The sequence below is a fragment of the Ailuropoda melanoleuca genome, chromosome 9 (assembly GCF_002007445.2).
Source record: "Ailuropoda melanoleuca isolate Jingjing chromosome 9, ASM200744v2, whole genome shotgun sequence".
NCBI classification, from domain to species: Eukaryota; Metazoa; Chordata; class Mammalia; order Carnivora; family Ursidae; genus Ailuropoda; species Ailuropoda melanoleuca.
Window position 1 is genome coordinate 87,693,745 of NC_048226.1, and position 25,680 is coordinate 87,719,424.

The window sequence follows — 25,680 nt, forward strand, 5'->3', positions numbered from 1 at the left end:
AAATCTTCCCCAAGGCAGTCGCCTCAGCCAGAGTTCACACACACTGACCAGCCCTTTGAAATTCTGTCTGCAGCTAATGGCAGTCACAGCCGGCCTGTCTTACTGAGAGAATCCCGTTGGCTGCGATCTAATCCAGAAGAATCCCCAAGGTGGCTGAGGAGATTTGCCTTTGGGAGGAGAAAATATAACAAGGACTATAGCACATTTAATGCTGTAGTTTAAAGAAGGCTTTAATCTTGCAACCCTAGATATTTCAGGATTTTAAAACTAGGAAGATGATTGTCTTCAAGTTCAACTTAGAAGTGAACTGGAGATTAATGAGGGTTCGAGCACCATCTCTTCTACTGAATTTTTTATTGACATGGACTTTTCTTAACCTTGAGGTCCAATCAGATTTCAGGCTACAAATAGCTAACACCGGATTGTCGGGGGCTCAGGTCAAGGCCAGTTTGGGGACACAAAGTGAGGGAAAGTCTAAGTATATGTGTGTTTCGGTTCTCTACATTGTGTATTCAAATTATCATTTTAGTCCATGGTATCAGAATCACCTGGGATGCTTGCTTAAAATGTTTGCTTAAAATATTCATAGGCTCTACCCAATTTGACTGGTCCAGAAATTTGGGGGAAGGTGGTAGCCTAGAACTTTACATTTTCCACAATTTCTTTATGTGAATCTAATGCACACTGAAGGTTGCTGTTCATGAGACTCAGCTCCTAAAATTCCTATTACCTGTTTATCCCCAACCCAAATTTCAAATTCCTGGGAGAGAAAGACTGATTGGCTTCATGTTCCAATGATATGTTGCTGAATTAACAAGTTACCTCAAAACTTATGGCTAAAGCAACGTTCTATCGCATGATGTGTGAGTTAGGGATTTAGGCAGGGCTCAGCTGGGGGCTGATATGGGGCTGAAGAATCTACTTCCAGACGGTGCATTCCCACGACTAGCAGTTTGTTGCTAGTCGTCAGCTAGGAGTTTAGCCAGATCATCAATGGAGAGACCTCAGTCTCTTTCAGATGGGCCTCTCCATGGGGCTGTTTGGCTTCCCCACAACACAGTAGCTGGGTTCCAAGAGCAAACGCTCTGAGGGACTAAGATGGAAGCTGCAAGCTTCTTCTGACATAGCCTTAGAGGTCAGATAGCATCATTCTACCATATACTGTTAGTCAAGAAATTCATAACTACAGCCCAGATTCAAGCACAGATGAAACATATTTCCCTGCCTTGATGTGAGGAGTAGTATGTCATAGAATGAGGAAAGGAATCACGGGTGGATATCTTTGAAGACTGCTACTGTACCTTGCTTGGGTCAGTTATCAGCTCCTGTACCAATCAGTCACGGACACATGGATGGGGGACATCATACAAATTTAGTCACTGGGGGCTCAACCTGGCATATTGAGGAGGGCACCCGTAGAAGGGGGAATTGTTATAAATCTTGCAGGCACTCTAAGGGATATCTGATGATTATGGAATCTTACAGAACGTCTAGCTTGAACATTTACTCAAATTAGGAACTGCCCTTGGGCATTGGCTATCCAGAAGAGCTAAAACTCTTCCGACCTTTCCATGAGGCACCCTTTTCCATTTTCAGACAATTGTAGCTATGTAAACTGGATTCTGGTTCTCTGTAATACCCATCAATTATCCATTAGAATAACTCTCAACTATGGATTGTTTTTCTAGACTGCAAGTTTCCCTACCAGGCTTAAACTCTCTAAGGCCTGGGCCTGTGTATTTTGTGTATCCAGCCTGAGTCCCTGGCATACAATAAGTGCTAAGTAAATGCATGTTGAATGTTCTTGAGTGAATAAACACATTTACTCTTCCCCATCTATGTAGATAGCAAAGTTGAGTTTGTTGTGGATCTTGGGTTCCTATCTAATAGTTCATCATTGCTCTTGTATTTTTTCCAAGTGAAAACCACTTGAAGTAAATTATGGTTAAAATGGAGGTGATAAATCAAGTGAACACAGTCCTAAATATTAGCAACTGAAGCTAAATTCTTTAAAACCATAGGAGAAATGTTACCATTTTGGAGCCAGGATTGAAACAACCATGAACAAAAGCATAATGTGCTTTACTGTTTAGTTTAAAGAAAAAGTCAGCAAACTGTGCCCCCCAGCATCCTGGCTAAATCCTGAGTGCCGCCTGTTTTTGTAAGTAAGGTTTTATTGAAATACAGTCATGCCCATTTGTTTCTTTATCGTCTGTGATTACTTTTGTGCTGCAACAGCAGAGTTGAGTAGTTGTGGCAGGCTACGTATCCTCTCAAAACCTAAAATATTTACTATCTGACCTTTCACAGAAAATGTTTGCCAACCTCTGGTAAAGGGCTTGTCTTATTCCATTTGGTGTCATGGAAAATACCATAAACTGGGTGACTAATAAGCAACAAACATTTATTTCTCACAGTTCTGGAGGCTGAAAGTCCGATATTAGGGTGCCAGTGTATTTGGGTTAGAGCTGTCTTCCAGGTTACAGATTCTCATATATCTACATAAGATGAAAATTGGACTAGGCAGTGATGTGGGGTCTCTTTTAGAAGGCAACCCTATTCATGAGAGCTCCACACTCAGGACCTCATCACCTCCCAAAGACCTCACCTTCTAATATTATCACATTGGGCATTAGGATTTCAACATGTGAATTTTGGAGGTGGGGGTGGGGGTGTGGGCATGAACATTCAGACCATTGTAGGTCTCTTCTGGATCCCCTTGATCTTGGATCTTGGTTATTTTACTTGGAAATGTTGAAGGAATCTTACTGCTACATTTCTACATTTCTAGACTTTTTTCCTAACAGAAAAGATCCAGCTTGTCCATGGTGGGGTCTCCAGTGATGCTGAACTTTTAGGTAAAGACAAAGTAAAGGTTCTTTACTTGAGCAATTAATGAGAATAGATCATAAACAAGCATCAGGAGCAGAAGACTTTTAACCTAAGAGAATGAGTTTGGGATCCATCAAATTAAACCCTGTAGTAGACGTTTATTGTTCTTTGGTTGTCTAGGTTGCATTCCTCCTTTCTTTTGGTAATAGCAATTTACTGGCTTCTGGGTAATTACTTCTCCCCACTAAGTGCTGTGTTGGTTGACTCAAGGGACCTGGTCGTGCCCTACCCAAGGTTAGACATATGACTCAAACTAGGGTTCTTTGACCCAAAAATGGATAGAATGTTGAAATCTACTCATCCTAGTAATGGTGGCCTGCATGACTATCCTTCTCTACCTATTGTCTAAAGTCCTGGGGATACTCTAGTCTGCCAGATTTACCAAGCTTTCCTTTAATTCTGTGAGCCACCTGTATTCTTTCAATACTTCCCTCTCTGATTAAAATTAGTCAAATTCTATTTCTGATGACCAAAGATCCTAAATGATACAAATAAATAATAATAATAAGCATATGAAAAAGAGAAATGTTCCAAGAAATGCAAATCAAAGAAAATATTTATAGCCTATAAAATTAAAAGAGATACAAACAATGATGATATCCAGTTGTATCAAGGATGTAGTGAGACAGGTGTTCACACAAATTTCTCTGAGATCGTTAACTGGTGTTTCCTTTCTGGCAATTATTTTTTTATAGTATGTGTCGAGAGGATTAAAGAAGTTTATACCTTTTGACCTAGCAATTCTGCCTCTAGGCATTTGTGCCAACAAAAGAACAAGAGACAGAGGTACAGATTTATATAGAAAGTGTTGTGTTATTTATAGTGACAAGAAATAGGAATTTACTAAAATGTTCAATGTATTAGGAGGATGGTCAAGTAAATAAAGGAGATGGGATTATGTTGGAGTTAAAAGTATGGACTCTGGAGTTGGTCAGTCTGGCTTTAAGTCCGATTTTGCATCTTACCAGCTGTGCAGCCTTGGACCAATTGCTTAGACTTTTATCTGTAAAAGGTAAACAAAATGATATATCTTATTGTGGTAGCCAGCGTTCCAAGATGGTCCCCACTGATAGCTGCTTCCTGGTATTCATGTCCTTGTGTAGTTCCCTCTCACATTGGAGAGGCTGGCCTGTGTAACCGGTAAGATATTGTGAAAATGATAGAATGTGATATCTGCGTCCAGGCCATAAAAGATATGTGACTTCCATCTTGCTCTCTTTTGGATTACTTGCTCTGGGGAAATTTAGTTGCCATGTTGGGAAGGCACTTAAGCAACCATATGGAAAGGTCCATGTGACAAGGATCTGAGGCCTCCTGCCAATAGCCATGTGAGTGAGCTGTCTTGGAAGTGGGTCCTTTAGCCTTGGTCAAATCTTCAGATAAAACATGCTGGATAACGGGCTGACATCTTGACTGCAATTTCATGAGAGACCTGTAGCCAGAACCACTCAAGTGAGTTACTCTCAAATCCCTGGCCCATAGAAACTGTTTGAAATAGCAAATGTTTATTGTGTTTTAAGCCACTAAATTTTGGAGTAAATTGTTATGCAGCGATAAATAACAGTTAACTTCACTGAGCCTCAGTTTATTCATTTGATAAATGAGGACAATACTGCCTGCCCTAGCTTTTTGTGCAGAAAAAAATATGATTAGTGAAAAATTACAGGTCTACCATCCTTATCTGAAATCTTGGGAGCAAGCTATGTTTGGGTATTAAGAAATTTTCAGCTTTTAATAAAGTAGTAAGAAGCATAATATACTGTGTATTTTGAAACAGCCCATTGGGGTCTAATTCAGTACCTCATACTCAAACAGTAATATTCCGGCATGAAAATGTATGAGTATGCACCTGAAATGGATAAATAAAGACTAAAAATAGTCTCATGTCAGTTTTTGCTGTCAGGATTTGCTGCCAAAATACAAAAGAAGCAAAGAAGCAAAATTGGTTTTCAGAGCTTTTTGGATTTCAGAATTGTGGTTGGAGATTGTGGATTTGTATGGTTTTTATCATCCCAGGTTGATTTCTTTCCAAACACTAGCTCCCTATCTTACCTAGTTAGTCTCTGGTTATCTTTCCCCATTTATTTAGATTAATGAGGAAGACCAATGTGGCCTCCATTACTCTTCGGAAACCCAAAGGCTGGTAGGTTGAAGCACTGAAAAAACCAGAGTTCCAACAAAAGGATCTTTCCCCTAATGAATTTAGTTCTTATTTCTGGGTGAACACCTGATAGTCATGACCCCAGAGGAGACTGGTGAATCATCCAGTCATGGGGTTTAGAGATGATTCAGCAAGATTGAAGTGGTATCAGGAGTGCTTTTGGCTGAAGATCTGGAAGGTACTGATTACACATCCCATTATGCAACTAGTCCTGAGGCTCGCATTGTGGTACAACCTGATTCTCACCCAAACTAAGCATGAAGTAGGGCCCTCACAGGGTAGGGCATGATCCCCTGCCCTGGGAGATCTCAGGCCCTGGGAGTCCAGGGAAATTGTTCCTGCCAAGATGGTTCTCTTTCCTGTCTGCAAAGAATGGAAGATGGACTGAGAGCCAGCTCTGTGCATTTTTTACCCTCCCAATATCATCCTCTTCCTCTGAAGCAAGGTCAGGGGTGATTTGGGAGAACCAGAAACAATTCCCTTGTCATATCTTCTTGAAGTGTTGTCTAACTTCATAGTATAAAGGGGGTACTTCTGTGTGCTAAATCAATTCCTAATGCCCAACATTCAATAATTAGGGACTCATTCAAATGCAATAAGACTTTCCCCTCTGTTCTTGTAGGCAGAATAATGTACTAGAATTAGAACTCATGAGCGTGGGTTCAAACCACATTTCTGCTGCTGACCATGAACCTGGCCAAGTCATTTTATCTTTCTGAGCTTCATTTTTTATCAATCAAGTGGAGGATAAAAAGGAAGGGGCTCCATTAGCTTTAATATTCTACAGTTATCTTTGAGAAGTTACCTGTGAATTCCTTCCATTAACTCTCCATTCACCCAACAAATATTTGTTGAAAACTTACTGTATGTACTATTCTAGGCATTGAAGGTACACTGCCTCTGCTGTTAGTTTACATCCTAATATTATAAGGCAGAAAACACATAATTCTTAAAAGAGGAAGTGGAGATAGTGATAGGTGCTAAAAGTAAAATAAAGCAAGATAAGGGACTAGAGAGTGAATGTGGGGTGGTGTGGGAGAGTATCCATGACCGTACTAGACAGTGGTCAGGGAAGGATTCTTGAGGGAGGTGGCATTTGAGAAGAAATCTGATAATCACTTGATAATATTTGTTGAATGTATGAATGAACAAGAAGGAGATAGGCATAGGAATATTTGGAGGAAGAACATTCTAGGCAGAGGGACACAGCCAATGTAAAGATCCTGAGTTGGGAATGACCTTGGCACATTCGAAGACTAGAAGGGAGTCAGCACTGAAGCATGGGGAGCAGAGTGAGTGGTTAGCAAGAAAGCCAAGGTAGCCAAGGTCTTGTAGGTCGGTTAAAGAGTTGGGTTTTATGCTGAGGGCAAAGAGAACCATTGGCAGAGTAACATAACCTGATCTACACTTTAAAAATATCATTCTGCAATGTGATACCACTTTCTACCCACCAGAATGGCGAACGTGAAAAAGACAGACAATACTGAGTGTTGTTGAAGATGTGCAGCAGTGGAATTCTCATACACTGATGGTGGGGGCAGAGGTTGGTATGAGAGTTTGGAAACGGATTGGCCATATCTATGAAGCTGAACATATGGATACCCCTGACTCAGCAGTTTCATTCCTAGTTACATACTCAACAGGTAGGTGTACATATATTCCCCAAAAGATAGGCACAAGATAAGTTCATAGTAGCTTCAAATGGGAAACTATACAAATGCCCATCAAGAGTAAAACAGAAATGTGAATTGTGGTAACGTTGTAGAGCTGAATACTATAAGCATCAAGAATGGGCAAACTAGAACTACCCATAACCACATGGATGAATGTCACAAAGTTAATGTTGAGCAAAAGAAGCTGTACTGAAGAGTTCAAACTCTCCATCCCATTTATATGACCTTCATAAGGAGGTACAATTACTCTGAGGTGTTGTAGGTCCAAGTAGTGGTTCTTTTGGAGAGTCTAATGACTGGTAGAGGTGTGAAGGGGCCTTTGGGGTGCTGTAATGTCCTGTTTCCTGACCTGGATGCTGGTTATAGGAATGTATTCAGTGTCATTCTCCAGTCATCCCTTTACTCTTGCTTCCCCAGGCTAAATGGATCAGGACCCCAGAGGGATGGAATGAAGAATGTGGGCAGATATTTATCCCTGGCCACCATAGGCGATGTCTGCTTTCCCATTTACAGCTGCAATTTTCTCAAGAGTGTTGGGCAGATGAGATTCATCCATTTTTATAGGCAAGGACGTTATAGCTTAGTGACCTGCCCAAGATCCCTCTCTCTGTAGGGAGAGCGGAAGCTCAAATCCAGGACCTCAGATGCTTTTCATGAGGCCTGCTGCTGTTTCTGGTTCTCCACGTTGCCTCTCTGGATTGGACCAACTGGTCTCTCAGGCCTCCTTCCAACTCTGTGACTCAGAAATGTTACATTTCCATTTGAGAATTTGAATCTTGAAACTAATCTAAGAAAGTACAGTGCTTTGACCATTATGATTATTTATAGAGCCTAATATCTAATTATTTTTTAAAGCAGTGTTTTTAATTAAGGGGATAAAAATATTATAAGTTAAAAAAAGGTGGAGAGATCTGTTAAACTCTAAGGGTAGAAACGGTGGTTTTCATTGTTAGATTTTTCTTAGTCCCACTGAACGGACATATGGAATTGTGTGTGACACATTTTTGCTTTAACCACAAAATTTTATGAATTTTCGGTCATTGAATAATGAAATGAATCATCATTCTAGATGAAAAGGAGGCAATTTTGAGGGCAAAGTATTTCCCTGAAGACATTTTGAGAAACTAAGGCCTTGACCACATTCACCGGAACTGAGCCTTTCTGCGGTAAGTGTCCTATGCCTTTGGTATGAAAGAACATGTCACGGTGTCCCCATAGGATGAGGAACTAGTGGCCACGTGTCTGAGATCTATTTAGTCTCATTTTCTATGTATCGACAGCTATAGCTAATAGCTAAACATTGTTCATAGGCAAGTAAGAGAGTTTTCTTTTTGGCCAGTTAAACAGGGAGGGTGGGGCAGCAAGGAGAATAGCATTTACTGAGTGCCTACTGGGTGGGCCCTCCACTACCATTTTATTTGTTACCTAGTCCAGTGGAGGCTGTTTATTCTTCCACATGTAAGGACCTCTTAAATATGGAAGTGAAGCTTACATTTTTTGAGGTCAGAAACCATTGAAAAGATTTAAGCAAGCAAAACCTCACCAGATTTATCTTTTAGAAAGATAAATGGATTTATTGCTTCCCCAACCCTGTTAGGATTGCTCCTGGTAGGGGACAGTGAGTTAGAAGAGGAGTCTTTGGAGCCAGGAAGAGTGGTTAGGGGGCCTCTTGCACAGTCTGGTGAGAGATCATTGCATCCCCATGAAGCTTTATCACCTCCTCCCTCCCCTCCGTTCTGCCACCATTTTCATTTACAACGCCATTGTAAATTTAAATCTTAAGTGTCATTGACATTTAAAATGTCATTGTACGTTTTACTTCCACATCTGTTATTATCCCCATCATTCATAGTTGCTACTTTTGCTTTAGACATTTATATGGTTGTCTTGGGTGCTTCCCCCTCATCAAGCCCTGAGAAGGAGCAAAATATCATAATGCCTAAAATATAATTTGGCAACCATGTCCTAGTGGGGTTGAGTGACTCGCCTAGGATCTTCGTTCACGTGGGAAGACCTGGAGGGTGACTGCTGGGGATTCTGTGTCTCAACATCATGTCCACTGAGGAGATGGGTTAAGGTGCCCCCCATCCTCTGTGTTGGACACAGAGATGTGAAGACCTGGAAACTGGGAACATTGTCGGTCATGGATCCCTACAGTAAGAAACAGAGGGGAGAGGGGAGAGGAGGGATCAACATGGTCCCAGCCTGCCTTGTGAAAGAGCTGGGCGGTGGAGGAACCAGCACAGGGAGCAAAACCTTGGAGACCTTTATTTCTTCTAACATTCTCATTTTACGGGTGGGACCATGAAGGACCAGAGACAGGAAGTACATGGTAATAGTAATTGTTATGAATTGTTGAGTGCTGGCTACTTTATGAATGTGACCTCTTTCAATCCTTGTGGCAATCCGATGAGGGAGTGTATTAATTTCCTGGGGCCTCTGTAACAAATTAACACCAAGTTGGTGGCCTAAAACACCAGGAATTTACTCTCTCACAGTTCTGGAGGCCAAGGTGTTGGCAGAGCTGCCCACCCTCGAGGCTCTAGGGGAGAATCCTTCCCTGCCTCTTCCAGCTTCTGGCGACCTCACCTAGTCCTTGGCTCGTGGGGGTGTGGAACTGCACGCTCTGTCTTGGTCTTCACAGGGCCTTCTCCTCTGTGTCTCAGGTCTCCTTCAGCCTTTCTCTTACACAGACACTTGTCCTTGGATTTAAGGTCTGCCCAGATAATCATAGATTATCTCTTCTTGAGATCCCCTGAGTACCTACATTTGCAACGACCCTTTTTCCAAATAAGGCTGTATCTTTGGGGGGGGGCATGATTCAACCCACTACAGAGTAATAGAATCATCCTCTCTAGTTTACCAATAAGGACACTGATGCTCAGAGAGGTTGAGAGAACTTCCCAAGGCCACACAGCCTGCGGATGGCAGAAGTGGGCTCCAGAGCCATTGCTCTTTGCAGTGCACTGTATTGCATAACAATACTGATGATGGGAAACTCACAAATAGCACTTAGGTACATTAATTCATTTAATTCTCTCAAAAACTCTATGAAGAGGCAGGTGTTATCATAATCCCCATTTTAGAGGTGAGGAAACTGAGGAGCAGAGAGGTTGGTTAATTTTCCCTGGGCCACACAGCCAGTGACTTGTAGAGCCAGGCTGAAACCCAGACATGTTGGCTCAGTCTCTGTTCTTATCCACTCAGATCTCCCTTATAGGCTCCTCCACTGACATCAAAGGTCACTACAACCATTGTTAGATATATTTTCAGTGATGGCCCGGGAGTTTTAAAAGGGGTTCTGAAATATGGGCCGCTAAGATCTAGTGGGTGAGACAGACTATAAGCAAGATCGCAGATCCCTGGGACTTATACAAACCCCCAGGGCAAGGAGCACTCCTCCGTGACTCTGGAGGATGGGAACCCTGGCAAACTTCCCCTTTCTTTGATTTTGTACTTCTCCACCGATGGCACAGGTGCCCTGTGGGTCAGCCAGGCTAGCAACAACTGTTCTCTCTCTCTTCCTTGCTCCCCTCCTCATGTTTTTCCATGTCCAATTAGTACCTGTGGATTCTGCCTCCTTGTTTCATGTGGCCTCCCTTCCCTTTACCCCTTACTGTTATATTAGTGGTTATACCTCATTATCCCTCCTAGGGATAGGAATAGCCTCCCATCTAAGCTCTCCGGATTACTCTTTGCTTCCACTGGCTGCCTGCAGAGTGATCTTCCTACAACACTCACCTGGATAAGGTCACCTGGAGGACCACTGTGCCCTCCCTTGCGTGCCAGCCAACCTTTTCCCCATTAGGCTCCCCTTACCCCATGCCATTCCAAAAACTTACCTTCTCTGTCCTTTGTGCTCATCCTAAATGCCTGACTGCCGTTCGTTCATTCGTTCGTTCATTCATTCATTCATTCATTCATTCAACAAATCTATGTTGATTGCCTTCTCTGTGTCAGGTGCCAGGGAAATAGATGTGAACAGGGCAGCCATGTTCTCTATTCTTGGGGAACTTCCATTTGGGTGGGAGTGTCAACTAAATCAACTCAGGAAAGCAAATAAAACAATAAATAATTATGACAAAAGGTATGAAGGGAAGAAACAAGGAGTGAGGGAGAACAATGCAGTGGGTGGGGTGGGGGCTCCAGTAGGGGGGTCGGAAAGGGTGCTGAGGAGGTACCAGAAGGTTCTTGTGTTAACTGAGCTAGGTAATGCAGGTTCAGTGCTTAGTAAACGGGCAAATCCATTAGCAGTCTCAGTTTTGCTCTTCGGGTAAGTAAGTCTAATAAATCTATACTCCAAGTGGGGATGAATTCTATTTTTTTCTCAAATACTCGACAAAAGATAAAGAGACTCTGTTAATGAATTCTGCTATTTTTCTCCTTGGTCTTATCTTGAGTGTAGATGTCTCCACATTGCTTCCCCTCCAACCCCTTTTGGAAGGTTCTGATTTTACAGTTGTCTTGAGGTGGCCCCCTTGTCTCTAAGAGAATGTGTGCTGGGCTGATGGGGCTGTTGGGGACACTGCAAAGACAGCCTCTGAGTTGGAATAGGACAGACTTCCTGTCCACATCTTTCTAAATTAGAAACACCTTGGACTCCCGAATCCCTGTTTGTATCCTCCAAACACCATTTTTCTGGACCGCTGGCTTGTTATGGGAGCGTTACCGGGGAATTCTGGATTGCAGGCCCTGGAATTCTAATTAAATCAAATCAGTGAAATCAGGAGGAAGAGAGACCCACGGATATCTTTAGGGAAAACAAAAAACAAATTCCCCACATGAAGAGAATAACGTGGCATTTGAACAGGAGCCTAGAATTCCTATAAGACTGCGTGAAAGCTGACATTTCAGAAACCAGACTCCCTTCCCCCAGCATCCTCAACATTGGATTCACTCTCATGACGTCACCCCAAAAGCTTATGTTGGCAAGATCAAGAATAGGACGTTACCGGTGACATTGTGTTGACAGATTAGTTCTCTTACATAATTTCTTATGCCTGACCCTAATTCCTTCTCGATGGGCATTTGGCGGATATTGTTCATCCTGGCCTCTCGGGAAGCTGCTTGGAAGCTGTGTCTGAATACATTGGCCTTGGGGTCCATCCAGGGTTTGCTAGCCCCTGCGAAATGGCTGAGCTGAGTTTAGTGCACGTTTACTGAGTCTCTGCAGCGCCAGGCCCTGTGGGGCTGGAGTGCGGATAGAGAGATGAAAGACACAGTCCCCGCCCAGGAGATGGCCCTGATGAAATGAGGAGAGGAGGAGGAGTCCGTGCCATGTGGCTCTGTCTGGGGCAGAGGGGGGATGCCTTCTTGTGGGAGACGGCATCTGCAATGGGCCGAATAATGCCTCCCCACAAACGCATGGCCACCTGGAACCCAGAATGTGACCTTAGTTGGAAATAGGGTCTTTCAAGATATAATTAAGGTGAGGATCAAGAGGAGATCCTGCTAGTTTAGGGTGGGCCCTAAATCCAATAAGAGACAGAAGAGGACACCTCAGGAGAAGGCCATGTGATCCCAGAGGCAGATTCTGGGGTGATGGAGCTCCAAGGTAGAGAATGACAGTTTGTCTGACAATGAAGCCCTTCTTTGCCCCTGGAGCAGCCCGTGTGCTCCAGTGATGTTTAGGGCCCATTCACTTGTGCACCTGCTCATTTGTTCTGCAAATGTACTGACTGAACTTGGCCTAGAGGCTCATAGGGACCACTACTCTGTCTGCCCTCATGAAGAACTCCCCTTCCAGTTCCAGTAACAAGTCTCCACAGTGCTACAATGTAGAAGGAGCTGGAATAAAGGGAGGGAAGGAAGAGGGTATAGAAAGGTTGGAGAAGGCTCCACGGAACAGGTGAAGGCCGAGTAAGAGTTCAGTAGGCAGGGCAGGGAAAGGTGTCATGGCTGAGGGAATAGCGTGTGCGGAGACACAGAGGACATGCACAGCATGTTGGAGTGAGACAGGGTTGTGTCAGACATCCTGAGAAGGACAAAGTGTCTGAGGAAGACCCGTCACAGTCCTTGTCCTCTGGGACACTACAGACTTTTATTAGAGGTGGTGAAGGTAAATTCAGCCACTTTCTTCCTGCGGACGCTGTTTTCTCTGCTGGGTCCTCTTCTGCTCACTGGTTTATGTCGGGGCAGGGTGTTTGATATTTTTGTTAGTGTTTTCTTGCTTAGCTCTTATTCCACTTCATTTTTGCCCCTTCCCTTGCTGCCTGTTGAGATGATTAGTCAGGCTAGCTGACATTTTTTTATTTAAAATGTTTCAGTTTAACTGCTGCCGGCTAAATATATTTTGACCTCAGCTCTAGACTGTGACTCTCTCCTTAGCCAGTGAGATGAAGGAAGCCTCGTGCCAAAACCTTCTCTCTCTTTCTTTTTGGACTGAGATTATCCTCAGCAGATTAGAAAGCCACGATTATGGGCTGAGGGGCGTTTCATAACCCAGTTCAGAGATGGGGTTGGCCAGGGGGATGCCCGGGTGCGTGACTGCTCCTGCCACGGAGGTGTCTTACTTGACGCACAGAGCTGGCCTGCCAGGTATGCCCGAACGTGTTCAGCCCTGCTGCCATTTTTCTTTATAAATTCCCGGGGACAATTTACTTAGCTCTTCTGTGCCCCAGCGAGACTTGGACAAGCTCCGAGTAGCCACAGACTCGGGCAGCTTATTAAATTTTGGGTTAAGACGAAGGGGAAGGAAAGTTGAGGCAATAGCAAGTGTATGACAGAAGGAATTTTGGAGGCCGCAGAAGGAGTTTATAGATGGCAAGACTCCCACTTCCAATTCCAGGCAACTAGGACCCGCTAGGATCAGCTCTCACCCTCCAGGCTTGACCTAGGTAGGCCATGCTACATCTTCCCCAGGGTGGGGAAGGGGCAGGGGAAGAGGGAAGGACACAGTGATGCCTTAGCCGAGGATCTGAGGTGCTTACACCGGGTACCACCCACAGGAATGTCCGGGTTTGAGATGGAGATTCTAGAGACAGTGTGGGTTCAGCAGATTTATTCTTTAATCCACTCATGCTATATTTATTGAGGATCTATATATAACACACGTAGCCGGCACTGAGCCCAGCCCTGGGAATGCGAATGAGGATGGGACAGATATGAGCCTGTTGGGGTAGACAGTGATCAAGTAATTACAAGCAGGATGAGGGTCTCAGAGGGGATGTATAGGGACAATAGGGACATTTAATTGGAGAGAGAGTCAACCCAGACTAGGGTGGGGGGGACATGGGAGGCCTCTGATGCAGTGAATTTTAATCTGGCGGGTAAGATATGAAATTATGTCAGGCGAAGAGGTGAGAGAGGTGTGCATTAGACAAGAGAGAGAGGTGAGAGGGAGCAGGAGAGGTGATAAAGGCCGGCTGGGCCAGAGGCAGGCAGGTGCTGATGGCAGGCCCTGGAGGCTAGAGAAAGGACTGGGGCTCTATGAGAAGGTCTCTGGGAAGCTGTAAAGTCATTTTGAGCAGGAGAAGAATATGAACAGGGTTGTGTTTTAAGAAGATTAGCCTGGCTGTTGTTCGAGGAAGGATCAGAGGTGGACAGGAGTGGAAGCAGCAAGGCCACTTAGGAGGCTGGCCAGTGGATGACGACGCAGTGGAGACAGAGGGACTGAGGTGTCTGTGGCCCCTGACAGGACCCATGGACGGACCGGATCAGAGCAGTGAGCAGAAGCATCTCTGAGTGGAGACCTGAGGGAGGTGAGAGAGGGAATCCTGTGGGTGTGGCATCTGGGCCAAGCATGTTCTGGTGCAGGGCATGGCGAGTGTGAACACCAATGTGCGAGCCCAGAGGTCAGGGTGGCCGATGCTGAGTGGGGGGCCAGGGTGGGAGGTGAGAGCAGAGGGGGAAGAGCGTGAGGTGGGGGAGCAATCTTGCGGGGCTCTGGAAGGAATCGGAGGGAGCTGGGAAGGCTTTTAGGCACTGGAGGTGTCACTGGTTCCCTTTGCAGGGAGAGGTGGGATCGAGAGCCTCAAATAGAGAGTTTCAAAGAGGATAGGTTGTAATAAGAGGCCAGCCAACAACTAAGGTGACAGCATCAAGGATGAGGAGCTGGCGCTGACAATCTGGGCAGGGTGTCTGGACCCCAGCCAAGTGGTCTGGGGAGCAGCGCAGAGCTTCAGACCCCAGCAGGAGAAACTGAAGTGCAAAGAATACAAATTAGGAAGAAAGGGAAAGTCCAGAACATGAACCTGGAGAGCAGGGTGGGGAGGAAGGCTCCAGTTTAAGGGCACTCTGGTACCAGGCTCTGGGTAGTGAGACCCATTCCAGATACTTCCATTGCTGGGGAGGAGAATGCCTATGCTACTGGGCTGTGTGACAGGCGGCGACAGGGCCAGCACCTGAAGGTTTCTGTACCTGCCGCTGAGCAGGGCAGTGGTTCTTACTCCTGACCGCCTGTGACAAGGGTCTAGGCCCCGCCTCTGAGAATCCCTGTCTCTCCATCTGGAATGGAGCTCCGCCCCATTTTCAAACACCTTCCCAGGTGATTGTAATGGGCCACCACCTTCCCTCGATTCCTGAGCTTGGAACTGAGCTGACTTGGGAGGTGCTTCGAGACCAGGAGGGCTGTGGGGGTACTCAGCCCTGGCACGGAGAAGGCAATCATTGCTGGAATCTCTGAAGGTATTTGTTGGTTTTCCTCAGAAGAGCGATTCTCCTAACATTTACCAAAATGAAAATCCGGATGAATTCTGCAGGTTTATAGCTCCCCAGAGGCTGGTGAAAAACATCATTTGGCACTAGAAACCAGCTTTATTCTGGCTGCATAGATAATTTTGCAAACACTGGATACTGCATTGCACATGTTTTCCTGGGATTCCAAGTTACTACACCCATAAGAATGCAAAGAAACGCGGTCATGGCCAATTTCTCACACTGCCTCCTGACCCTGTGCTTCCAGGGACCCCTTTTGTTCTGGATTTCCCTGATGCCCTGGGCAGATGTGGTTTTGTCAGCCCAGCAGTTCTTTCTTTGGGAAAACGGCTTCTATCTCATGATGTGCAGTTTGGATGAGCTGTCAGTGATAATAGTCAACCCGACCTCTGCCTGTAGGGACATGCTCCGGGATCACACAGTGATAGTAGCACAATTCCTGGAAACAGTGATTGTCTCAAGAGGAAGGCATGGAATAAGAAAAACGGCCAATTGGGGTTATTTTCAGGGTTAATATATAGATAATGGTGAAGTTCTCTCTTGAAGATGCAACATTAGAAAGCGTTGAGTCTGAGTTTATCAGTTGCCATTGTCTTCATACTTTGTGGATAAAGAAGCTTGTTTGTAGCATGAAGTCTAACAGAGATGAGGTAGAGAAGGAGGGAAAGCCGGGCGGTGGGGGGAGAAGGGGAGAGAAAGAAAGGGAGATGGGGTGAGGGTGTGGAGAGCCAGAGAGAGAGAGACGGAGAGTTCTGCCAACCATATGCCTGGTTCCAGGCCTCCAGGCTCTGGAACTTTCAGTCCCGTGGGCACTCCCTGCATCCTTTTGGGGTTACGCTCCTTGGAGTTGGGTTTCTGTCTCTTGCAACAGAAAGCATCTTAACTAAGACCCACGGTTTCTCGACAACTTCATGGGAAGGTGTGGGTGTGGGGTATGCACTGGAGAGTGAGGCAGGCGTGGTCAAAGAGTTTGTGAGGCAGCTGTCCCTGGGATGTCCAGGTGTCTGTCTCGGGGTCGTAGCAGTCGAAGGAGGCCAGGTCCTCAATGCTGCAGTCTGTGGTCAGCCGCCGCCCGCCCGTCACATAGAGCTTGTTCCCCATCACCGTGGCCCCGTGATGCATCCTCCGGTCTTTCATGTCCGCACACTTGACAAATTTGTTGGATTGAGGGTCATAAGCAAGAATCCTCCTTGTGTAACCTGAAAACCAAAGGCATACCGGCAAGCTCAGCATTGCTCATTTGGGGCTGGAAGTCTGCAGTCTGGAAACATGTCTTATCTTTGCCATTGCCCAGTACCAAGGCTGGCCTCTGAACTAGGGTGTAGAACGTTTTCGTAACCTGCCCAAGGTCCAGTGTGTGGCAGACTCAGATCTGATTCTGGCCCCTGAACCCTTAACCTCAAGCTAAGGCCGTATTAGATTGGGGACAGCCTCCCGATTCTAGCAGCTTTCTCTGTCTCACTGGCATTTTCATCTCTCTCACATGACCGCCGCCCCTGAGAGCCTTAACAATCCAGAGAAGGAACCTCGGGGATTCAGGAACAGTTCCCAGAGCAGCCCTGTCTGGTCCCCGCCACTCCCCACTTTCAGGATCCCCATTTTACAGATGTGCAAACAGAGGCACAGAAAAAGATTAATAACTTGCCAAAGAGTATACAGCCAGGGACAGAGTCAGCATTTGAACCCAGGTCTGACCCTAAAACCAGTCCTCTTAACCAAGACGGTATGCTGCAGTCGCAGAGAAATGATCCGTTTCCAATATTATTAACAGTAGCAAACATTTTTTGAGTATTTGCCATGTATCTGGGATAGTGCTAAGTGCTGGAGATATGCGAGCACATTTTATTATCACAACAATTCCGTGAAATAGGTATTATTTCATTCCTTGTTTACAGATGAAGACAGGGAGAAACTTCTGGATGAGAAAAGAACTTTGTCAAGTTGTCCACACTCCCCTAGTTGGATGGATGTGCTTTTAAAAACACTGTTTGTAGGACAACATCTGTCTATTAGTGACCCTTTTTCCATGGGAGGTGCCAAGTTTGTGTCCAGCCTAGTGATCCTCTGTTCAAACTCACCTCCTACGATAACAATCCGCTCCCCAAGCACCACCGCAGGGGCGCACACATTCTTGATCATTCTCGTCTCCATTTTGAACCATGTGTTTCTGGAAATGTGATAAACCTGAGGGAGAAATAGAATCATGGTGCTGCACTGTAAAGTGATAGATATGTTTTAAAAGATAGAAGTAGCATTTAAGAGAGTGAAATAGGATTCTTTTTCTTTTCACTTTTTAAAATGTAGGTAGGTGTATTATTATTACCAATAAAATGTAATTAAATAACAGAAAGTATATATTACTAGAAATTGGTCTTTATGTGACAGCACGAGAGCCTCTGTAGAATAGACCAAGAGTTACACTTTGTGATATGTGTTTGCTTACCTTGCTTGGAACATTTTTTTCTTTTAATGGGAAATGGAGCAACTTGGGTATTCATAAAACCAATGAGTTTTCAATCTTTTCTATTTCCGGCTCATGTTTAAATTTCTAAATGTTCCAGTGTATCAGAGAGGGCCCTAGAGCCAAGAATACATTTGGGGCTAAGTGAGGAAGGCTTTTGAACAGTTCATCCCTGAAAGTCATTAGAATCATAGAGGAAGCATGAGAAAAGAGAGAAAGAGCAAGGGGAGGGGGGGCAGGGCTCCTTGGCCACGGTCTGAAATAGAGTCGCAAAGCATGATTTCCAGAACATGTCCCCTTCAATTTAAATGAAGTTCAAATATGAAATATAAATTAGTTCTCTACTAGCAAAATGTAGCTCAAGAGATTTAGGATGGACTTCATACAAGAAAAGAGGGGCAAAACATTTATTTGCCAAAGAAAATGGCAGTTCTTTCTATATAAAATATAATCGCTACCCTATGAAAGACTCTATTTTTTAATCATTTTACCAAATTTGATCTTCACAACCATCCTATGAAGTAGGTACCATTACTTGCCCCCATTTTTCATGTTAGATCATTGAGGCTCAGAGAGGTTAAGTGACATGCCCAAAGTCACACAGCTAGATGGAATGGAAGAGCTGGTCTGGTTGAGCCCAGAGTCCAAGTTCTTAACCACTATACTCATGCCTCTGCCTGGGGCTATATAGGTGTGGCCTTTCCTGATGGAGCGGTTTGAGACCAGGACCTCCTGAGGTGTCTTCATTCTTGAAGTTGGTGAGGCATAGATGAGGTTATGCTAGAGATAGGGGCAACCTCAATGGCTGTTAAGCCTCATGGTTTCATCTGAAAATACATAGATGACACTGGCAAGTGGGATCCTTGGAGTAAAAGTAAACACTGAGTGAGTAATTGCCTCCTGGCTTTCTGTTCTTTGTCAGCAAGCTTGGCGTATGGTTTCAAAGATAGATTAAACATCTGCTCACAATCCTCGCCATACCGCCCCCCCCCCAGAGGCTGGGGCAAGGATAACAAAGATGGTGTTTGATCAGTGGAGGAAGTGATGCTTTGTTATGGTGAAGGATTTGCTCAATGCCATCCAGAAACAGAGGGAGAAAGAAGGCCAGGGAGAAAGGTACACATATACACACAAATTGCACAGTGACAACACTGTTCACTAGTTCCTAAAAGAATGCATGTGTGCCAAAGCTGCATCCCGTAAGAAGATGCTGTCTCTGTGCCAGAAAATCCAACCTACTCCATCAAGCAACCCCCAAGCATTGATCTTACACTCTATTTGAGTGAGTGAAATTACCATTTCAAAGCTAAGGCTAAGCAGACAGGAAAAGCTTCCATGAATACTTTCCCCCTTTCCCCCTTCTCACCACTGCAGTGTAAAAGGATTACTCACATGTTAGTGGGGTTTTTTCCTGCTTTTGCATCTTGTTGGATGGTACTATGCATTTTTTGATATGCCAGCTTAAAAGCTTTTCTGAACTTTGTATTTATTCTTAGGAAATCAATAACAATTTTGCAATGTGAAGTTGTTAGTGTATGTGTTGACTTCATTTTGAAAAGTATTTTTTTTTTTTAAAGAAGGAGGGGTTCTAGCTTTACATAGAAGCCCTTTGTTACATCTGCATTGTGTGGCCAGAGTTTGGTGGGGAGCAGAGCACATCTCTCTTGGCTCAAGTAAAGGAGCGGGATTTGGAACAGACTCCAAATCTGCCTAGATGGTCAGGGAAGAGCTGAAAATACGAGCTGGGAAAGTGAAGGCAAGAAAAAACAAGGATTAAATTGAAGCTTGTTACTTTTCTCCTTCTCCACTGGCACCAACTTAGCCCAAGCCACTGTCACCCTGGCTGGACCTCTAGAACAGTCCCCAACTCTCCTCCCTTACTCCACCCAGGCCCCTCCAAACCCTTCTCCACTAGGCATCCAGAGGGAACTCCTAAAAATGCAAATTTGATGACTTCAGCCACCCTGTTACTCTCAGGCTACAACCCCAATTCCTTGGCAAGCCCTAGAAAGCCCGCCAGGTCTGCCTCATCTCCACTAACACCTATCCCCCAAGAATGTTCCAGAATTTTTATAGTAAGGCCTCAGGGGCAGCAGTCTGGGTGGAGGGCTCACTCAGGGCAGCTTGGGAAGGGGGCTGATGGAGATCACATGGGGACTAAACCTCTTCCAGCTCCGCTTAGGCATACCACCTTTATGCCTCCCGTTCTGTGTCCCAGCTATGTGGTCAGGCTGTCAGTCCCTCCAGGTGGGGGCTGTGCCCCTTTCTGCTCCAGAGCCTTCCATCCAGCTGTTCGCTTACCCAGGAACACCACCCCTCCCTCAACAGAGGACTCTGCCTCTGTTCAGAGAAGCTTCCAACCCCTGTCTCCATCCAGGTCAGGTGCTTCTATCCTTCCAGTGATTCTCCCTCTTCATTTACTTGCCTTCTCTCTTCTCTTGCCTTCCCTGTTCAAGTCAGTGCAAGCCTACATGGGAAGTTCACACCATCCCCCATTCCCTCTGATTGGTTTAGGGCACGCCCCCTGCTCTTAAAGCGCCCATCCTCCGTTCAGCACCTGGACTGTGATTGTCCTGATGGTCCTGGAGGGTAGGTCCGTGTTCCTGCTCGTGTTCCTTCTCGTGCCCCTGTCCGCAGGGCTCTTAATGGGGCTGGGGCTTCGTATAGCTCTCATCAATGAACAAAGCAACATCAGGCGTCTCCTTGATCGTCTTTAAAGACAATCTCATTATTCAAGTTTTTCATATCATTACGCGAACCACAGAGATTAGAACTTGCATAAAACACTTACTATTCTGAAATCTTGGTCTCTATTAGTAACACTTCTCAGAGAGTTTGCTAGTGATATTAGCATCTACCTATCATTTAAGGCCAGGGTTCCCCAACCTGGCTGCTCCTTAAGCCTCCTGGAGATGGCTGTCACAGGTATATGTCAGGACCCCCACACCAAGAGATTTTGATTTAGCTGATCTGAGGTTGCGTTCCCAGGGATTTGGTAACAGACTATGGACCAGTGCTTGGGAATCTTCTAAGGCCTTGCCGATAGGGGTTAGAGGCATCTGCAAAATTCCTTCACTATCTGACATTCAATGTGTTCTAGCTTGACCTTTTATTTTTTATTTTTTTTTGAACTTTTAGGTATACTAATTTTATTCCTCAAATAAAGATAAACTCTTTTTGGACAGGAATTGTATCTGATGTTCCTTTGTATGTGTTAATCTTACAAGAGAATTCATAAACGGATAATATCTTGTTGAATTTAAACTTCCTTCTTTCCTCCCTCCCTTCCAACTTTCCCTTCCTCCCTCCTCTATGTTTCCTCTGCAAATGATAGTGTGTATGTGTGTGTTACATGTATGTGTGCACGCACTCAAGCATGCATGTATCCACATATGTGTATATGCATGTGTGCATGTGACACACGTGTGTGCATGCATGGGTATACACTCACGCGCCTCCATGATGGAAAGGACCAGCCATTTACCTGGATAAGGCGTACAGGATTCTGCATGATGTCCTCTCCCCCAAAAAGGTAGAGTCTTTGGTCTTTCACAGCGACTGCAGGGTGGAGAACCCCCACCGGCATGCTGGCCATACTCTCCCAGATGTTGAAGATGCTGTTGTATCTCTCCATGGAGCCCATGACCTCCTGCCCTTCTCCGATGCCCCCAATGGAGAAGATGAAGTTCTTATGGGCAGTGCTTCTGTGGGAGTAGCGGCCTACCAGCATGGGCTGCCCCAGCCTCCACTGGTTGAGCTTCAGGGAGTAGATGTAGACATTGTGGCTGGCCGCGTCCTTCCCTGTCCTGACAGCCATGCCTCCCAGCACGTAGATGCTGCGATGCAGGGTGACGGCGGAGGCCTTGTACAGCCGGCTCGGGAGCTTGGCGAGGTTCCGCCACTGGCTGGTCTGTGTGTCGTACAGCAGCACGTCCCTGGTGGTCTGCTGGTTGTCCTTCCTCCCCCCCAAGAGGATGAGGAAGTCTCGGTAAGAGGTTCTTGGGGGGACATGCCACGGAGGCTGGAGGTCTGGAGCACTGATGGCACTGTACGTGGCAAACATCTGCCGCTTGGCCATCTCCAGGATGGTCTGGCACGAGGGCGACGACTGCAGGAGGGCGTCATTGGCGATGAAGTGGTGGAAGAAGGCCGGGTGGATGTACTGAAGCCTGACCTGCTCGAAGAGTTCCTGCACGTGTCGTTTCCGGGCCTGGAGGTCATGCTTGATCCAAACCATGAGGGCCTCGAACACCTTTTCCTCCTCCCCACAGAGCCCGTCATCCCCCAGGTAGTCTCTCAATTCCAAGGCACAGAGCTCCTTCAGGTCGGCCGAGGCCACCACCTCTGGGAAGCACGTCAGGGCCACCTCCCTGGCTTTCTTCTTGAGGGTGTCACAACTTAAGAGTTCCGAGAGTCGGATCATGCCCAGACAGTTGCCGGGGTTCAGCTGGCTCTGGAGGTAGGAGGAGCCGGCCTCCAGCAGCTTGGGGTACTGCAGCATGGAGGCCGCCTCCATCAAGGGCAGGACGTTCTCAGCCGTGATGTGCGCCTCCCCGGTGTACACGTACGAGATGATCTGCTCCAGAGTCGCGGGGTCGATGCCTTTCAGCTCGACTTTGGCCTCGCTTCTCTCCCGGAAGTTGCTGCAGAACATGGCCCTGAAGTAAGGGCTGCTGGAGGCCAGCACACTTCGGTGGCAGGGGACCTCCCACGTCCCGGTACAGATGCTCACATCGGTCAGCATCCTCTTTTGCCTCAAGCCATTGAGCTGCCTCAATAAGTCAGAGGAGAAGTCGTGGTCTTTGAAGAGCAGCCCATCTGGCAACGCCTCGTCCATCCTACAAGGAGGGGGAGACGCCCCAAGGGGAAGCATGGGCCGAAGGGTTGAGCTGCTGTGTCTCCAAGACTCAGAGCACCTATGTCCATTCACTAAGATGCTTGTGGATATTGCCAAGAATGTTGCTTAGTGAAGACTGGAAAGAGAGGCCACCTGCACCCCAGATCTCACAGCAAACTCCTCTCTTTTTGGTTATGATTGCTCCGGAAGGTAATCGGCAAGGAGCATCTTCAGATAATCTGAGGGGAAAAAAAAAGAACCACCAACATCGTTGGCAGGTACCTGATGGTCAGGGGCTGAAGCAAGGTGACAGTCCCTGCATTTGACCAGCCCAAATCTGTGAGCCTTGCTCCAGCTTCTCAGCATATCTGTTATTTAGCAAACTCGTGTAAGCGTCTTTCTGGGTGTTAGTCATTCCCCAAGGAGTCATTCTGGGGGCGTGGCCCTCTGGTAACGAGATGGTACTGAAGGATGAAAAAGGGCCTTGGCAATGTATTTTTTAAAACATGATTTCACAGAATCTTTGGGGGTTTGTTTTAAAGATGTGACAAAGAGAAAGCAGGGACCAAACAATACTCTGGGCAGGGTTTCCTGAGTGACAGCTGGCAGTCTACCTGCGGAAGAACGAAGCATTAGCGATCTGTACCTTGGTTTGCCGCGGTGACATCCCCCGATGCCTGGTCCGGCTGGTCCCTCCGGAGAGCTTCCGCCTCTGGCTCCAAGTGAAACCATAAACCCAGGCCTTCCTTCAGCTGGCAGATGATTTGTCCTGGGAGAGTTCTGGATTTGTTTATGTGAACGGTGCTTTCGCAGTTTTCTAGAACTTCGGGAAAGAAGCACTGGGCAGGGAGACAGTGTATACATTCCAGGGCTAAGAATAGTTGCATATGTACTTTCCACTGTTATGACATGTGACTCTCTGGCTGCCTTCTGCAGCAACCCGAGGGCCCACGGGGCCCGCGCATGCCCACATGCCTTGTTTCCTTGGCAAGTGTTTACATCGGCATAAATAGGTCTGGAAGAACGGCTTCTCTTTGAGAAGACTTTGCTGCCCGCTTGGACACATCTCGGGTCCCTTGTCCTAAAAGTGCCTGGGAATTCTAGATGTTTGTAAACAGGTTGCTGTGACCTGGGACAGTCCCTGAAGATAGTTCTGGGCAAGTTGAAGGTGACAGATGGTCTTAGGGAAACCAGAACACGGGCCCGAGGATTCTGTTCGGTGGGTCTCTATTTCCCACTGTCTGCTGGCAGGATCGTTGGAGAGGGCTGTGATTTCTGCCTGCGGGCTCCGAGGGGATGGAATCTATGACAAAAGTTGTTTTTAATATTTGTGGAGCACCCCAGAGTTTCCCGATGCAGGACAGATCAAACCTTTGTTGGTTCCCATGACGCCAGGGGCTTCTGTTGCAAAGTGGCAAGGGTCCTACTCTTCAGGTCATACCTGCCTCTCACAGACACATACTGATTGCTCTTCAGTTTGGTTTTTTTTTTAAAGATTTTATTTATTTATTTGAGAGAGAGAGAGAGAATGGGGGGAGGGGCAGAGCGAGAGGGAGAAGCAGGCTCCCTGCTGAGCAGGACCCTGGAATCATAAGCTGAGCCAAACGAAGGCAGCCACTTAGCCACCCAGGCGCCCAGGGGCCCCTCTTCAGTTGTTTTTTTATGGTTCAGGCTTGCTTTTCTCTTTTACTTTTCCATTTTCTCCTATCAAGGAGGCTTGAGCTGGAGACAGGAGGAAGGCAGATCTCTCCAGGGTGTGCCAGAGAGAGGGAGAAGGGAAGCAGGAGGCAGGGGGAGGAACAAGCAGGTGGAGGAGGAAGGAGACAGAGCAGGGGAGAGAGGGAGGGAGGGACAAGATGAAGAAAAGAGAGGAGGAGGTAGCCCCCCAATATAAGAATCAGAGCCAGGATGGACAGCGTGGAACCAAAGGTTGATTAAAAGGGACCCCAGCTCTGTCCTGCCTCTCCCCCCACTGCCCAGGAAATGCTGATTAAGTGCCCAGCAGTGAGTGGCAGGCAAGCCTGGTTTTCTCCCCTTCTCAAGTCTTGCTCGGACTATCGCAGTAGCCCCTGTGTCTGCTCCTAGTCTCTGTCCTTCCGGTACAGCCACCCTGTGTAACCAGCAGAGTCACCCCCGGGGAAGGCAAAGCAGATTCTACCAGGCCCCTGCAGCATGCCTTTCGGTGGCTCCCCACGTCTGTAGGATGAAGTCCAGACTTTAGCAGGAATCAGATGGGTCTGCTGCCCACCTTGAGACCTGTCTCCTGCCACATCTCTCTCCCACTTACATTTTTTATTCTAGCTCTAGTAGACAAGGTGCAGATCCTTGTATGTGTCTGGTCGCTGGCTGGGCTGGCCTGGCTTAGGGTACCACAGAACATGGTGGAAGGAGGAGTGTCTGTGCGTCATGGCTGCAGATCACAGGCGGGCTCATGCCCCAAAGAGTCAAGGTCAAAGTCAAGCAGGTAGAACCATAACATGTCACTGGGGCCAGGGACCTAGAGGCCAGGACTAAGAGCAGAAGACCTGAGGCAAGGGATCAGGGACCCGTGGAGGTACAGGCAAGGAGCTGGAGAGAGGAACTGTTTAATAGCTGTCAGAGCCGGTGATTGTTCCTGCCTTTCTGAGCCATGCTGCTGATAGGACAGGTGAGGAGCCAGATTCCATCTGTTTCTCGCTTCTGTGCCTTGGCCCGCTCTTTCTTCCCTTTGCCATCTCTTCCACTTTCACCTCTGAACTTCTGCTCATCCTTCGAAACTTAATTTGTATATCAGCCTCTCTGAAAGTCTTCCTTGACCCTCTCAGATAATTAATTTTGCAGTCCGCTGTACTATTTCCATTCCTTCTGCATACTTCTTTTTTTTTTTTTTAAAGATTTACTTACTTACTTGAGAGAGAGAGTGGGGGGAGAGGCAGAGGGAGAGGAAGAGAGAGAATCTCCAGCTGACTCCCCACTGAACTTGGAGCTCGATGTGGGGCTCGATCTCGCAGCCCTCAGATCA

General features: G+C 46.4%; 2 protein-coding genes across 4 annotated transcripts in view; one reads left to right on the plus strand and one right to left on the minus strand.

Moving 5' to 3' along the window:
* NTAQ1 (N-terminal glutamine amidase 1) overlaps positions 1–25,680 on the plus strand; it is a 207,853-nt gene that overhangs the window by 171,406 nt on the left and 10,767 nt on the right. The gene's annotated exons all lie outside the window — the stretch shown is intronic.
* On the minus strand, positions 14,727–23,591 carry KLHL38 (kelch like family member 38). Of its 3 annotated transcripts, XM_002924328.4 has the most exons (4): positions 23,326–23,588; positions 21,327–22,918; positions 17,460–17,565; positions 14,727–16,580 (listed from the first exon to the last, which is right to left on the minus strand). In XM_002924328.4, exons 2-4 carry the CDS (start codon positions 22,713–22,715, stop codon positions 16,291–16,293), a joined length of 1,785 nt encoding a protein of 594 aa, XP_002924374.3. In that variant the 5' UTR covers positions 22,716–22,918; positions 23,326–23,588; the 3' UTR covers positions 14,727–16,290. The 3 variants fall into 3 exon arrangements, with proteins under 3 accessions (XP_002924374.3, XP_019660508.2, XP_019660509.2); XM_019804949.2 differs by lacking the exon at positions 23,326–23,588 and having other exon boundaries at positions 21,327–23,316; XM_019804950.2 differs by lacking the exon at positions 17,460–17,565 and having other exon boundaries at positions 16,390–16,580; positions 23,326–23,591.

Excerpts from the sequence above, each read along its gene's own strand:
- KLHL38 (XM_002924328.4), bottom strand. The coding sequence starts at position 22,715 with ATGCTTCCCCTTGGGGCGTCTCCCCCTCCTTGTAGGATGGACGAGGCG. Across the intron at positions 17,566-21,326 it reads ATCCTGTACGCCTTATCCAG|GTTTATCACATTTCCAGAAA; the intron begins GTAAATGGCTGG and ends TTTCTCCCTCAG. Across the intron at positions 16,581-17,459 it reads GCGGATTGTTATCGTAGGAG|GTTACACAAGGAGGATTCTT; the intron begins GTGAGTTTGAAC and ends TTTGGTTTTCAG.